Source organism: Oncorhynchus masou, unplaced genomic scaffold, assembly GCF_036934945.1.
Source record: "Oncorhynchus masou masou isolate Uvic2021 unplaced genomic scaffold, UVic_Omas_1.1 unplaced_scaffold_930, whole genome shotgun sequence".
Classification (NCBI taxonomy): domain Eukaryota; kingdom Metazoa; phylum Chordata; class Actinopteri; order Salmoniformes; family Salmonidae; genus Oncorhynchus; species Oncorhynchus masou.
The window spans coordinates 120,263-137,545 of record NW_027015783.1 but is presented as its reverse complement, the minus strand read 5'-3'; the positions used below and the strand labels follow the sequence as shown (position 1 = coordinate 137,545).

The window sequence follows — 17,283 nt, the reverse complement described above, 5'->3', positions numbered from 1 at the left end:
CTCTACTATCTCGGTTGTAGCTTGAATAGAGGCGCAAGTGTCAGATATTGAATAGAGGCGCAAGTGTCAGATATTGAATAGATGCGCAAGTGTCAGATATTGAATAGAGGTGGGAGTGTCAGATATTGATTACAAACAAAAGGTTTGATTGGCTCACTCAGTCGAGGTTTGATGAGTAACAATAAAAACATAGCAAAAAAAAAAGGACAAATAGCACAATTCAAGTTGATTTATCAATGACAAATATACTTCATATTAGTAGTCAATACTCACCAATAAGCCATCCATCCTCAACAGCTCCCTCCTGGAGGTGGAAAGGCAAACTTTGCTGTTCTGCAGAATGAACAAGTCTTTCTACCTAGTGGAGGACTGACTGACAGTCCAGCTAGGTACCTAGTGTAGGACTGACTGACCCTCCTGCTAGAAGATCCACTCTCCCAGGAGGCTGCAGAAGGAGAGAGGCTGTTTGATTGGACCTTCCAGGAGGCGGCAGAAGGAGAGAGGCTGTTTGATTGGACCTTCCAGGAGGCGGCAGAAGGAGAGAGGCTGTTTGATTGGACCTAACTGACCCTCCAGCTGTTTGATTGGACCTTCCAGGAAGCGGCAGAAGGAGAGAGGCTGTTTGATTGGACCTTCCAGGAGGCGGCAGAAGGAGAGAGGCTGTTTGATTGGACCTTCCAGGAGGCGGCAGAAGGAGAGAGGCTGTTTGATTGGACCTAACTGACCCTCCAGCTGTTTGATTGGACCTTCCAGGAAGCGGCAGAAGGAGAGAGGCTGTTTGATTGGACCTTCCAGGAGGCGGCAGAAGGAGAGAGGCTGTTTGATTGGACCTAACTGACCCTCCAGCTGTTTGATTGGACCTTTCGTAAGTTTTATCGTTATTTTAGTGGTCATGTTTGATTTACATTTTCGGGAGCCTGAATTAAAGCAACAGACAACCAGAACATGTTGAACCATCCTGCCTGTCTATTCTTCCTGGTCTCCCCATCTCCAGGGGTTGACTACAACTGTTGATCTGAAGCTGTGAACAAAGATTTGGGGTCCATCTCCCCAAGAAGGTTGATTATCCTGGAACACGACTCAGTTCCTTTTCTCAACACCATGTCGATGATGTCACGTGCCTTCTCTGCCCTCTCAAACGATTCCCCCTTTCGTGAGTCCATTTCCTAATTTCCTTCAGACAGAGTGAGTTGTAATCCCGTAAAGAATCTAAGGAAGGTCTTTGGTCAAGACGTCAACGTGGTGGTGTGTGTCTTTAACTAGCCTGACTATCAGCTTCCCCATCTGTATAGGACAAGAGATCATTCCAGTTCATCCCCTTAATTGATTTTTTAAAATCATGTTGTGGAAATTCTTCCACAGAGAGACACTCGAAGTCAATCTGAAATGAGCTGGAAAGGTTCAAACCAATCAGGAGCTCTCCCTGGTCAGACCCAACTCAATGTACCATAGTACACATGTCAATCAGGAGCTCTCCCTGGTCAGACCCAACTCAAGGCACCATAGTACACATGTCAATCAGGATCTCTCCCTGGTCAGACCCAACTCAATGTACCATAGTACACATGTCAATCAGGAGCTCTCCCTGGTCAGACCCAACTCAATGCACCATAAGTACACATGTCAATCAGGAGCTCTCCCTGGTCAGACCCAACTCAATGCACCATAGTACACATGTCAATCAGGAGCTCTCCCTGGTCAGACCCAGCAGTTGTCTTATATATGGCCTCAGCATCTTCAGATTAGGTGGAGAAGTGTCTTTGTCCACAGACTAGGAGACAGGCCTCAGTATCTTCACATTAGGTGGAGAAGTGTCTTTCTCCACAGACTAGGAGACAGGCCTCAGCATCTTCAGATTAGGTGCTACAAGACAGAGGATGGAGGAGAGATCAGAAAGTATGGAGAAGAATGAGGAGTGAGATACACCTGAGATAATGATGTGATGATGGTCCTATGATACACCTGAGATAATGATGTGATAATGATGAGATAATGGTCCTATAATGGTCCATATGATACACATGAGATAATGATGAGATAATGGCCCTATGATACACCCGAGATAATGATGAGATAATGGCCCAATGATACACCTGAGATAATGATGTGATAATGATGAGATAATGGTCCTATGATACGAGTAATTTATTACAGGCAGCAACACAAAAACATGGTTCCATTCTGAAAAGATAATGAGATAATGATGAGATAATGGCCCTATGATGGTCCTATGATACACCTGAGATAATGATGAGATGATGTTCCTATGATACACCTGAGATAATGATGAGATGATGGTCCTATGATACACCTGAGATAATGATGTGATGATGGTCCTATGATACACCCGAGATAATGATGAGATGATGGTCCTATGATACACCTGAGATAATGATGAGATGATGTTCCTATGATACACCTCAGATAATGATGAGATGATGTTCCTATGATACACCTGAGATAATGATGAGATGATGTTCCTATGATACACCTGAGATAATGATGAGATGATGTTCCTATGATACACCTGAGATAATGATGAGATGATGTTCCTATGATACACCTGAGATAATGATGAGATAATGATGTGATGATGGTCCTATGATACACCTGAGATAATGATGAGATGATGATGAGATGATGTTCCTATGATACACCTGAGATAATGATGAGATAATGATGAGATGATTGGTCCTATGATACACCTGAGATAATGATGAGATGATGATGAGATGATGTTCCTATGATACACCTGAGATAATGATGAGATAATGATGAGATGATTGGTCCTATGATACACCTGAGATAATGATGAGATGATGTTCCTATGATACACCTGAGATAATGATGAGATGATGTTCCTATGATACACCTGAGATAATGATGAGATGATGATGAGATGATGTTCCTATGATACACCTGAGATAATGATGAGATAATGATGTGATGATGGTCCTATGATAGAACTATAATGAGACACATTTATTACAGGCAGCAACACAAAAACATGCTTCCATTCTGAAAAGTATTTTATCTTTGATCTGGGTAGCTATGTTTTTATTTGACCTATATTTAATCATTCCACATATTCAAGGGAGGGAGAAAAGAAACCGGTCTTACCTCGATTCACTCAAGAACTTAACAAGATGGCATTCATGTTCACTGAGAGCTTTGAGACAAGCTCCCGTCACTTCTGGTCCTTTAGGGAGGACTGCGTTCAGTAGTTTTCTCATTCGCTCCTGTTCAGTTGTTTCAGCTGTTATTCTGGAGTACTCTTCATCACCAATCATGCTCTTTGACGACAGATCGTCTGCTATTGGCATTGGGTTTTTGACTCCCTGAATGAGTTCAGCCCTGTGTTTCTTCAGAAACTCCTCAGCAGGAATCCCAGAGAGTGTTAATGCTGAAGGGGGGGTGAATTAAATGAATATGTCTTTAGGGTGAACGTTTCTACATCTTAACAGTCTCTCCAGTTAATTAACATTTTTCTGATAGTCATTTCTTGTATAGAGCTGACTCCAGGGTTGTAGTCAATTCATATTCAAGTCATATTCAAAAATATAAAAAATTGTCTTTCCATTAGTCATTGAAAATTGATGCCCTTTTCCGGTTATTGAATTTGAATTTCAGTTTACTTCCTGAATGGACTGATTTATTTGGAATTGACGCCTACCCTGGCTGACACGATTGTCTATTCTACATAACATACTTGCAAAAGTGTTCATACTCCTTGGATTTCTCTATTGTGTTACATAGCGGGATTAAAATGGATTTAATTGTAATGTTTTGTCAACAGTCTACTGAAAATAGTCTATAATGTTAAAGTGGACCTGTCCCCCCATACAGGAGAAAACTGAGGATGGATCAACAACATTGTAGTGACTCCATCATAACGACTTAAATGACAGAGTGAAACACAACACATCACTAAGTAACTGAGGATGGATGAACAAGACTGTAGTGACTCATGACGACCTTCATCAACCCACAGAACAAGACTCCTGAAGACCTTCGTCACTGAACATGACTCATGAAGACCTTCATCACCCCACTGAACACGACTCATGAAGACCTTCATCACTGAACATGACTCATGAAGACCTTCATCACCCCACTGAACACGACTCGTGAAGACCTTCATCACCCCACTGAACACGACTCATGAAGACCTTCATCACCCCACTGAACACGACTCATGAAGACCTTCATCACCCCACTGAACAAGACTGATGAAGACCTTCATCACCCCACTGAACACGACTCATGAAGACCTTCATCACCCCACTGAACACGACTCATGAAGACCTTCATCACCCCACTGAGCACGACTCATGAAGACCTTCATCACCTCACTGAACACGACTCATGAAGACCTTCATCACCCCACTGAACACAACTCATGAAGACCTTCATCACCCCACTGAACACGACTCGTGAAGACCTTCATCACCCCACTGAACACGACTCGTGAAGACCTTCATCACCCCACTGAACACGACTCACGAAGACCTTCATCACCCCACTGAACACGACTCATGAAGACCTTCATCACCCCACTGAACATGACTCATGAAGACCTTCATCACCCCACTGAACAAGACTCATGAAGACCTTCATCACCCCACTGAACACGACTCATGAAGACCTTCATCACCCCACTGAACAAGACTCATGAAGACCTTCATCACCCCACTGAACAAGACTCATGAAGACCTTCATCACCCCACTGAACACGACTCATGAAGACCTTCATCACCCCACTGAACAAGACTCATGAAGACCTTCAACAGTGTCCTTCATCACAACTTGAAGAGACGTTAGCTCTGTGACCTCGTCCAAAAAAGACAAACTTACGTGTTGGATGAGAGACTTTGCTGTATTCATCTGAAAGACAAACAAGATAAAATATCATAAAACACTTTAATAGCATCTGTTAGAAAAGGACATTGATGATTGACATACTGTTCATGTCCAGTATTACTTACCTTTTGATACCACTGATTTCCATACTGTCCTCTCATCATCCCCGATTAACTCCATCTCAATGTCCACCCCTGTGTTTCCCATAATCATCTTACAACAGCTTGGTGGGGTGTTTGCAGGTAACAGCTGAATCTTCTGTAGGAGGCCATATGATGCAACACGAGATAGAGAGAGAAATAGAATGATTTTCCAGTTATTCATATACAATATGACAGATTCATGTCCTCAGCCTGATAAAACTACACCTCTGGATAGATGAAAGTGGAGAGGGGATTCTTGAGTGCAAACCAAGTGTTCATCTTTAAGGGCCCATTTGGACTTGGCAGGAGAAATTCTGAATATCCTTGGGACACCTGATCTTTCTCCCGTTCCCGAACAGCCTACAAAATGAGAGATGTAGTAGTCAGTCACAACAATGTAGTCTCATAATTCACACAACATGCAGCTCACTGGGAAATCCATTTTTGTCAACACTATCGTTAATGATTTACCATTATTTTATCAGATAAGTTGACTGAGAAGAGATTCTCTTTTACAACAGCGACCTGGGGAATATTTACAGGGGAGAGGGGATAAATGAGCCAATTGGAAGCTGAGGATGATTAGGTAGCCATGATGGTATGAGGGTCAGATTGGGAGTTTAGCCAGGATACCGGGTTAACACCCCTTCTCTTACAATAAGTACCATGGGATCTTTAGTGACCATGGAGAGTCAGGACACCGGGGTTAACACCCCTACTCTTACGATAAGTACCATGGGATCTTTAGTGACCATGGAGAGGACACCCGTTTAACGTCCCATCTGAAAGACAGCAACCTACACAGGGAAATGTCCCCTTCACTGCCCAGGGGCAATGTCCCCTTCACTGCCCAGGGGCATTGGGTTCTCCTTCGACCAGAGGGAAGAGTGCCATCTACTGGCTCTTCAACTGAATGAGACAGAAATAGATGTGTCACAGAGCTGCATGTTGTCTTTGTAATCTAGAGATTTTCAATAACCTATCAGCTTTCCTTCAGTAAGATTCAACATACTGTTGTCACTTCAGTGATAGTGGCTCACCTCTTTCTGACTGGAGTTTCTGAGGAGCAGGTACAGCCTTGAAATGACTGTTGACCTTTTTACTGCCATGTAGAGGACCACGTCACAGTGGACATCTAGGATCCAAGAAAATATATAGCTCAGTATAACAGAGATAGCTGAGAACTTGGGATGGAGAATCGTAGCATGGAATCTGGTGACCTCATGCACTTCCTCTAAAGACACTCCATGTTCCTCTACATGAAGAATCTTCATCTCATTCCTCAGGGAAGGGTTGGTCCCTGAACAACACAATACAAAGGAGACAGAAAGACAAATATTGTATTATTCATCCAACTAAAACACAAAGAATATGCAGTACCAGATCACAGTAAACTCAAACTCCCAGAATAGTTCATTCATTAATTCAGGAAGTAAAACTCAGTTACATGGAAATGTCTTTCTGAATACTATTTTATATGGTTTTACCTAAACAGACAAAGTGTGGCAGATGAACTTCCTCCAGTTCACCTAACTCCATAGTGATGTCCAGCAATGGACCACCTTGTGTGTACTGCATGTCTTTCAGAAGTTGACTGTAGGGTTCCCAGTTCCTGAAGTGATACTTCAGAATGACATCTCTCTCACACAGCCAGCGGAGCCCAGACACTGTGCACTCATAACTCCCTCTGGGTGTCCTGTGCCTTATGGCAACAACAAGATGTGGTAGAGAGGGTCCATGGTCAAATGGAGAGGTTGGATTAGAAGACTATTCCCAAAGGTAATGAGGAAATACACTAGCAAGTGGAATGAAATGTTCAAAGTAGTTATTTTACCTGAACATTGTCACTCCCTGGACAGTGGAAGTCAAGGGTTCATTCTGAAGCCAGTGTGTGGAGTCCTGAACAAGGACAAGCATGTCAGTAATACATATGGGGCCTGTTTCCTGGACACAGATTGAGTCTAGTGCTGGACTAAAAAGCATGCTCAATGGAAGTTTCAATAGAAAGTTCTTTAAGGTCCAGGACGAGACTTAATCTGTGTCTGGGAAACTGGCCAATTATACCGAAGTATCTGATCTAATGTATTTATTCAATGTTACATGGAATGCTGGTGATATATTGATAACACTGTTCAATGAACAAAGGTGACAACAGATAAAATCCTGCATGACTATGTCATGACGTTGCCCTCTTTGGGTACAGCAAGCCCCATCCCCCTCTCCCTGCCTCCTACAACTAAGCTGCTGTGGTCAGAGAGGTCATAAATTCCTGGAGGAGATGATCTCCTCATGGCCACAGTATAGAGACAGAGTGAATTTTCATAGAGAGAACAAAGGAATTTCTTCCACCTCACAGAACTTGAGGTCCGAATGACATTCATGTTCCTGGAGAAAGTATTAAAGATCGGTGAAGAATTCAGCTACGAACTGGTCCGTTTGGTGAAACTCGTGAGAGACAATACGACCACATTACCATAACGCTGTTTATACAGGAGTCTCAAGTATGAGGTTTTACATCTAATTGTTGTATACGATGGATGAGTGAAGAGGAAACTTTTTGTAAAATGGTGTAATGTGATTTTGGACTGTTTAATGAAGGAAACTCCAATTCCCTTTTGAGTTTAACTAAATCAGAGGACCGCCCATGAGCCCAGTTCGGACCTGGCGTCGTGAGACAGCCTTTTTCTGCAACTCCCAAATAAAAACCCCCACCTTGAGAATTTATCACCAGACCATGTTTCTCTCCATTACGAGAGGACAAAGGGTGCAGACCATCTTTCCTCGATAACGAGAGGGCCAAGGTTTGAGACCAGACTGCTGAATCTTTTAACCATCCCACGTGGTTAAAGTCTTAGACTATCGATACCGACAGAATAAGAACAAGTCTTTGATATTAATTACTAGTCTGCAGCTAGGAATTCGGTATCATTGAACGCGAAGAACGACAACCGCAGAAACATCTATTCTATAACGAAATGAATGAATGTCACTCTGAACTATCCATTCTGTAATTATCAACTGTGTGTCGTCTTATCTCAGTCGACCCCCACTTCCCTTTTGTGCACCATGCCACAATGCCGGTTTATCCCACTAGGGAAACTCCGTTATCATGTCCTTGTAACTATCTACTGTTTGTTTATGCATTTCTGTGAATTACTTAGTTAGGAAATAAATGATTTAAGACAATTGATGTATGGATGACTCATAGTGAAGACTGGGTTTGTGCAGATAACCAACAATTTTATGACGTTTGGAATGAGACTAACGTGAGGTAAAATAAATCATTCATTAATTTGAAGACTAATTGATCAGATATAAAATATCTGAAAAGTTATATTAGGAAAAGTATAACTTTGAATTTTGAATATTTTCCTTGGTGCCCCGACTTCCGAGTTAATTACAGTTACATGATTAATCAGTTTAATCTCGTAATACTAATTACAGAGAATCTTTGATAAAAACTTAAAGTCTTCATTTAATGATAGTAAAGACACGACATATACAAGCAGGACTGTCTATATCCCAGGATGAATGGTTGGTCAGTACACACCTGGCTTTGAGACTGTGTTTATATTACTAAAGCAGATCACAGGACTGTCTATATCCCAGTATGAATGGTTGGTCAGTACACACCTGGCTTTGAGACTGTGTTTATATTACTAAAGCAGAACACAGGACTGTCTATATCCCATTATGAATGGTTGGTCAGTACACACCTGGCTTTGAGACTGTGTTTATATTACTAAAGCAGAACACAGGACTGTCTATATCCCAGTATGAATGGTTGGTCAGTACACATCTGGCTTTGAGACTGTGTTTATATTACTAAAGCAGAACACAGGACTGTCTATATCCCAGTATGAATGGTTGGTCAGTACACACCTGGCTTTGAGACTGTGCCTGACTCCTGCAGGTATGTTAAAGTAAGAATTGACATTATGACTTACCTCAACATGGTCACAAGTCTTACAGCTCTGAGGAATCCCTAAAGTCAAAAGTAGTTGTTATTTAAAATGGACAATCTCATCTAATAACGAATTAATAATTATTATATAGACTTGTTATAAAAATACATTTAAGTGAGAAACAGTCTCAAAATGTACACTCATTGGCATACCATAATCTGACATTAGTGTTATATTAATGAATGTTTGTGGAAGCAGGAAACAACATCGTTCTGGTCCATGTTTTGTAGATGTTGGCGGCCTGATTTCTGCTAGATTCTAGGATGAGAGCTTAAAGGTAGAGTCAGATAAATGATGTTGTACGAGCAGCACCACAGATATTGTGATGAGCAAGATGCCCGACTTCTCTCTCACACAGTCACACACAGTTTCTAGCCATGTGCAAGGGTTCTCTTCACTCTCTTACAGTGTGGTAGCCACGGGAACAAAACAGAGAAGTTTAGCCTTGCGTTCCAACACACTCAGTTGTTGTAGAAATTGACCCACTATGCTGTTTACTTTGTGCATCTACGTCATATCGCTGACTCTACCTTTAAGTTTGTTTTGACCAAATAGATCTCAATTGTTTTCCTTACCTGGGACTCAAGTATAATGGATGCTTTAAAACTATTTTGAGTTAAAAACAATTATCAGTTAACACTCACATTTCTCAGGTCCAGGCTTGATCCAACACTCTCCACCATGGTCTCTGGTGACCCCAGGTCCAGACTTGATACAACACTCTCCACCATGGTTTCTGGTGTTCTTTGGTCCAGGCTTGATCCAACTATCTCCACCACGGTCTCTGGTGTCCCCAGGTCCAGACTTGATACAACACTCTCCACCATGGTCTCTGGTGTTCTCAGGTCCAGGCTTGATCCAACTATCTCCACCATGGTCTGTCGTTCTATTTCTGTAGGTCCAACAGAACACATTAAAACACACCACTACTACTAATCTAACTGTCTGTAGGTCCAACAGAACACATTAAAACACACCACTACTACTAATCTAACTGTCTGTAGGTCCAACAGAACACATTAAAACACACCACTACTACTAATCTAACTGTCTGTAGGTCCAACAGAACACATTAAAATACTCCACTACTACCAATCTAACTGTAGTGGGAGCAAATAGAACACATAGACAAACGCATAAGATGTATAGAATAGCTGAACACTAAAAACAGACTACATGAAGGGAAGGTGACACATAGGTACCAGGATAGCTGGACATACCAAGGCCAGAGGGATATACAAAGGAGGGGGTCAGTCAAATGACTAACTGATGACCAATAGACATAGTTTGCATATTTTTAGGACGTAGAGATGCAGAAGGAATGACAGAGAAGACACATTGTCTGTTGCTCTCAGATAAAGACACACATACAAAGGAACATATTGAGCTAAGTGCAGAGCCAAAGCATAGGGCTGTAAAATAGAGGAATGTATAGTATTTTTAGTATAGCTGGACACGCTAGAAACTGAGGAGACACATAGTCTGCTGATCCTAGATAATACACAAACAAAAGAATGCATTTAGCTAAGTGCAGGAACAAAGCAAGGGTCTTGTCATCATTATAATCTGACGGAAAGCAGGTATGGGCGTTATTGAGCTGAACAAGCAGGATGCACGGATTGGAATGTAACTTCATTTGCATGTGGGATGGGCTCATATGCAATATGTGGATAAATACTGGAGCCAGGGCTCTGGAAAAGGTGTGTGTTCCGCGGGGCACTCCGGCTTGCTATACTTTTGTATTAAAGCCTGATTGATTTCACAAGTTCTGGTATGCGTTGTATTTGATCCGATTTTCCACGACATAATTGGCGAGCTAGGCCAGGAGGGTCAGGGACTGAAAAACGTTCTTGGCTGGCAGCAGGATCTTTGGAGCAATCTGGCAAAACAAGGGTGGGCGCCCGACTATAGACAAGGTAAGCAAAGTACTTACAAATAGTTGAAATGTTTGCGTAAAATTGCTTCAAAAATCCTGCCTCAAGCAAGGGGGATGTCAAGTAGGTCTCTAAAATAAGTAGCTATAGAAATCCTGCGATACCGCTTCAAAATATTTAGCTGAAGGACTGAATGGGTAGGTTACTTTATTGATAAGTAGATAGGGAAATATTCGTGGCTACCGCTCTATGAAAGAGGTCTGAAACGGACGGATATTTAGAACACAGGAAGAACGCTCGCCTGATTGTGCAACGTTCAACTGAAAAAGGAAATCCTACGAATATAAAACGCTCCGCCTAGCTAAACGGGGGTTTGTAAAGTCAGTAGGTCACGCTACGATATTGCTCTAATATAGAATAAAGATCAGTACGGGGTGGATGAATAGGACATGCCGATTAGACAAGTAGTCTCGTCATATCAGAGAAATCCTATCAGTCTAGACTGATGTTGAGGAAGTGAATTAAGTTTAAACTGTATGTTGTTTTTAGGTCAAAATAAAAGGATTGAATGAATGAATGAATGAAAATAAACGAATGAATGAGAAGAATGCTGTAATATAATTCTGTGTGAGGATAGAACCGTAGACAGGTTGGGTGTGTTTAGACAGAACGTCCAGGAGAGGGAGTACTCAGCCCTCCGGGACAGAGTAGAAAGTTGAAGAAGGGTGTTTTTGACTTCTTTTGATTGGCCAAAAGTGATCCTCTATCACAGTTGAATAGTGATCCCTATCATAGTTTAACTACGATTAGGTAGAGGGAACAAAAGTAAGGAACATCAAAATAAAATAAGTTATAAGCAAGGATAAAAACACAGTGATATTTGAGGTGCTGTAATAGAATAAGACATTAAGGTTTTTGTAGTATTCAGTAATATAGTTGGAGACATTATAGAGTAGGTTTTAATAGGAGGTATTAAGTGAAAGTTAATTAACATTCCATCATCAGAAATACATTACGATGGGGGACAGATAAGATTCTGCTTGCCCTTGCAAACGTGCGAGTGCTTTACAAAGCTATAGAAAATATCTGAGCGTAAGAAGTTGCAGAAGTGGAGATAACAAGGGGGAAAATGAGTGTAAGATGACACTGGAATGCGGTAGCAGAGAATGCCGATATACAGGACTTTGCACCCTTTTCAAAAGAACAACAACTAATTGTTTTGAGGTTAGTCAGAATGGAATTTTCACCAAGCGGTGTATAGAATCTGATCGATCAATAAGTGGTTCATAGAGAGTTTATATGTGATAAAATACATACTAGATTACGTTTTACCGAACTTCTAGTAAGGTACCGATGTGATTTACAAATAGCCACACTTGGAATCATTTTGCACGGAAACAACAGTTTCAGTGGCGATAAAATACGTGGAGAAGTTGTTATTAGCGTCAAAAGACGGAAAATAAACGTATATGAGAAATCGCAAACGTGGTAAAATTAGTTAGAAGAAAAGCAAATTGTAATATGGGTAAGATACCGATAACCGACCAGGAAGAAACTATGCGTTCTGTGCATGGCTAAAACTTTTATCGCATGCTCAGGAAAAGTAAGGGGATTTTGGTATATGTAATATCATTAGCTTATTGAATTAAAAGGTAGCATTGTGAATGTTAACGAAATGTACATTTCTTTTCCAGAAAAAAAAGGCTACATTTTCTCTGGTCAAAATGTCATTGGAGACCGTGGTACTGAGGAACGCAGTTAGAGATATTCGGCCACTTTTAAAAAGTCTTAGTATCTAGATAAGGCTATAACTGGAGTTCTGGATAAGTGAGGCCAGCTCATGTGTATTCTTGGCCTATATGCGAGAGTGGATTTCCTTTGGAGGGGTTTTTGTTCAGTTCAGTTTCAAATTGGGTAAATGTTTTTGAAAATGTATTTAAGTTGTTTCTAAAGAAAAGAGAGTGGAAACATTTTAATGGTGTCAAATGCCCTGGACCCTAAGAATTTCCCGTGAAGACTGATCAACTTCACTAGAAATTGTTGGAACAGGTGGGAGTTAACTATAAAAGAATTGAGAAGCACCAGTCTCTATTCAAAGTGTACCATCACTTTGAAATTCTATTATTTCTTGAATTGACTAGTTATTCAAATTGGTTTATTTTAATTTTAACATGGGTTCATAGGAGAAATTATCAGTTCCCTGGGGTTATGGTCTTTGGGTAAATGTGCTTTGTTCATTCTGCATATAAAATATAAAAAGGAGAAATATGTTAACAAGGGATAACAGTTACTCCAAATAGTTTATTGGAGTAGGGTTCTCTGCAAGGGGTATGTTGATAACTACATAATCTGTAAACTCGTCTGAGAGATCGCCAGTAGAATAACGGAGTTATCATGGAATGTGATGTCAGAATGCATTAATGCTTGGGAGAGATTATCACCACAACAAGTGTGTGTGAAACTCAAACCCACCCTACTGGCTGAATAGTGAAGGGTAACTGTGTCTGATGACCTATGAACTGTATCGGGCTGGGAGAAGAAAGACTAAAGGGGATTGGGGTAATGACCTTTTATTACCAGGCTACTCATGACAGAAAAACAGAGGCAAAAGGGCGCATGATAAAATAGATGTTACTGGTACTAAAAGTTTTTAGTATAATGTTAATTATTAAAGGGATGATGTATTGAATTGAGAAGGTCAAATTTGAGTTAAAGTATGCACTAAGGACTGTTATTCTGAATATTGGGTTGGACAATTTGTAAACAACATTTAGCTATGTTTTGGCTATAGGACTGTTTACATTTACTAGGCCTAGGGAAGCTCTGGAAACTAATCCTGAGACAGGTTGATTGACAGAACTTGCAGAATATTAGATTAAAGGTTTTTGTTTCTTTTATTTTACAATATCATTGTAATTTGAGTGATACATTGGAATGACATAAGTAATTGAATAAAAAGTACAGTCTGTTGTGTGATAACACCCAAGGATGAAGAAGACATTACAAATAGTGGTAATTTATTGCAAATATGCAGTTATTATAATTTACTTTACTATTTTTCTTGTTTGGTCAATTTAGGAAAATAAGAGTGTATATTTTTTCTGAGGGGAGACTAATATAAATTGACTAAAAATTATTTGAGAATATTTAAGTATGTATCAAACTATGGAAGGAAATTAGGAGTAGTGACTTATGTGTTATGTGTTAGAGAAACTGTAACTACATTGGGGGCTCATGTGAAGGTTATGGTAACAAGGGGGGTGTTATTTCTATAAACAATGTATATTGATAGACAAGATAATTCACAGAAAAGGAAGGACAGTTGGTCTTGTAAAAATATAGGGACAATTCTAAAAGTAAATAGAACATTACACACACCTAGATTATGGTAAAAGTAATAAGTAGTGGCATTTTGAACACTAGAGCAAAAGTTTAAGAAACTTAAGACTTAGTTTTGTTAGGATTGGATATTCTTTCAACTGGAAGACACTTGACTGATTACATGTTATTCTTACAGCAGTTGCTGTAGGGACCATAATTTGGCTATCATTATGAATATTTTTGTGGCAAGAGGCCAGGTATTTGAGACAGAATGTTTACATAACAGAATGTTTACATAGGGCTGTTATTTAAAAATTAAGATTTAGTGATCCTGCTATAAGAAGAAAGTCTGTTGTCAGGAAATAACCCGTGTGTTAGTGTGTATGTCCCCAGGAAAAGACAGCATGTAAAACGCCAGATGGAAGGGCATGGGCTGAATTCTGGAGACTGAGTGTACGTCAAGATACACCAGGCTGGGGATATACTTCTTACAGCACCTGCAGTGGTAAAGATCGTCATGTCTCTCTTTGATGGGTGCATAAGTTTCACAAGAAGTAAGGTCCAGCTGAATAATGGGTGAGCTTGAAAACACCATGACAGAGGACGTGAAACAAAACAAAAGAGAGAGAGAGTGCGAGAAAGACTAGATTCCACTGTAAACATACTGGGTTGAGTTTGGGGGTTATTTGTTTTATTTGATAATGTATCATGTGAATAAGGATAGATGGTAGGGTAGTTGTACTCTAAACCACATGTTGAAGGCTCGATGTGAAAGCCCATTCAGTGTTGAATTACTTCAAGAAGAAATAATGTTGATTAAGGTTATGCACATGCTTATCAGTTGAAATAGAGCAGATGGGGAACTAAGTAAAAAATGACATGATTTGGGAACACCTCTCAGAACCTGCGGCCGAAAGGGGAAGACTGGATAAAAGCACGAGGAAGCTAATTAGGGCTTCCATTTTTGTGGAGTCCAGCAGAAAAGTATCCTGGAGGCATAGAGTCAGGTGAAGAGAGAGTGGGAATTGTCATGGTCTTAGATTTCAGTATTCATGAATACAGTCAATACTGTTATGTTTTGTCCTTTGTTTTCCAAGTCTTATGTTTAGGAAACCAGATGGAGAAGGGTTCGCCAGCTTCAGCTGGAATGTCAGTTTGTGTGATGAGTGATGGAAGTAAGAGAATGTATGGTGTAGTCATAGAACAGAGGCCATAAGTCTCTAAGTCTGAATGCCCCACAGAAAGAAGGCAGAAACCTGAACCAGGACGAGAGGTTCCACATCTGATGGTCCAAGGGGACCAGAAGGATCTCTCCCAGTGATAACAGGGGATCGAGTCTACGTTCGAGTGTTCCGAAGGAAGTGGGATCAGCCGAGGAGAGAAGGACCCTACGAGGTGGCAACAGCCGCAAACACGGACGTCCAATTGAAAGAAAGGACGTGGTATCATCTAAACCACTGCACCCGAGTCCCGACAGAGAGAAGGATACAATCATACAGAGATGAGGACACAAAGGATGCTGATTCACCAGGTGGGAGCCCGGAGGGAGCAGGAGCAGTGGAGACGATCAAAACACCAGAGAGGAATCAAGAAAATGGCAGACCAGCTACAAGCCAAGATACGACGAGTGAGCCAACTAACGCACTCAGAAGAAGCACCAGGGGAAAAGAGCCTGAAAAGAAAAGAGACAAACAACCAAAGCCTCCTCCAGTATGGCCAGAAAGCAGACTCTGTTGACGGAAGCCCTCTACAGTGGGACCCCGAGGTATCGCCTAAAGAATTTAATTTAACCTTTATTTTACTAGGCAAGTCAAAGAACAAATTCTTATTTTCTTCCTAGGAACAGTGGGTTAACTGCCTGTTCAAAATGACAGATTTGCCTTCCCAGATGGAAGCCCAACCACTAGGCTACCCTCGGCCTGAGGAGATGGAACAAGGAGGGAACAGACGAAGAGAGTGGAGGAGAAACCTCATCAGGAACAACAAGTGAAGAAAGCTGAGGAGAAGGCTTACCAAGAGCAGAAGGAGAAATCTTGCAAGATGAAAGAAATGGGGATTTCCCCACAATTGACTTTTCAGCCCTTACCTGGTGTCCATAATGAACAATTGAAATTAGGACCACAAAATAACAGTGACAATGGTAGAGTGAGAACAACTAAGAACAATATGGAAATGATGCACACACTCACGATCAAGATAAATGATAAAAACAGGAAGAGAAGAGAGGAACCTGTTGAACAAGATGAAAAGACAGGATATTTTTTTGACAGGTTTAAGTTTCATGTTCCGCCACAAATTCTAACAGAACCAGGGGAACAAAGGACAGTTTCTGTATGGAAGAAGAAATCTGTACCGGAGGAGCCACTCTGTGGATGGATGCATCATATAACAAAGGGAGAAGCTGTTTGGGACCCCAAAGGATGTGACCTGACATTAATCAAATGTGTGGAAGAGTGGGTGCTCACCATGAATCAGATTGAACCAGTTGAAGGTGAAATAACGAGAACAAGATTGACTGAAGGGAGTAGCTACTCAGTCATTCAGAATTGGTCTTGCGCCAATACCTAAACAGGAAGAGCCTGTGGTAGCTAGAAAGCATCAGAACCAGGAGGGTTCTTTACTGACATTTTGAATTTTTTTACAAACTCTAATGACCCACCTCAAGAAAAGAACATTGCAAAGATGATTGACATATCAGAATCTGAACCATTCAAGGATACCACACGAGAAGAAGTAGTGAAGAATGAGTGGTACAAATGGGCGAAGTATACGGCAAACAAACACAGAATGGACAATTGTATATTGTGTAGTAAATCACCTTTGTCGGATCTCATAATAGTCCCTGAACCAGCATCATTTAAAAACTGTGCAACTTGGAAAAATGTTCATTGTACCAAGACAAAGTATTCTATTCCCTTGTGTGATATAGAATGTATGATTGCTCAGGGGAGCACTAGAGTCAGAACTGTGTTGAATGACACTGGGTTGGGTGACAAGGATTGTGCTGTCTATAACATTAGAACTGAATTAAATGGACCTTTGTTAGATGGAAACACTGTGATTGAAGGTAAATATGAATGTTTTTACAGCCACAACACCGAAGGGATTAATGTAGGAAAC

The 17,283-nt window shown here is 40.8% G+C and overlaps 1 protein-coding gene across 1 annotated transcript in view; it reads right to left on the bottom strand.

The window, feature by feature from the left end:
* Window positions 1-1,644: 1,644 nt before the first annotated feature.
* The window catches only part of LOC135538190 (uncharacterized), a 37,015-nt gene continuing 21,376 nt past the window's right edge, over window positions 1,645-17,283 (bottom strand). The window contains exons 11-20 of the mRNA XM_064964156.1: window positions 9,613-9,860; window positions 8,951-8,988; window positions 6,838-6,902; window positions 6,491-6,705; window positions 6,044-6,303; window positions 5,229-5,363; window positions 4,986-5,118; window positions 4,855-4,884; window positions 3,121-3,403; window positions 1,645-1,863 (exon numbers count right to left, since the gene is read on the bottom strand). Of these exons, the coding sequence (XP_064820228.1) occupies window positions 1,857-1,863; window positions 3,121-3,403; window positions 4,855-4,884; window positions 4,986-5,118; window positions 5,229-5,363; window positions 6,044-6,303; window positions 6,491-6,705; window positions 6,838-6,902; window positions 8,951-8,988; window positions 9,613-9,860 (1,414 nt within the window). The 3' untranslated portion in view covers window positions 1,645-1,856. The remainder of the gene's footprint in view (window positions 1,864-3,120; window positions 3,404-4,854; window positions 4,885-4,985; window positions 5,119-5,228; window positions 5,364-6,043; window positions 6,304-6,490; window positions 6,706-6,837; window positions 6,903-8,950; window positions 8,989-9,612; window positions 9,861-17,283) is intronic.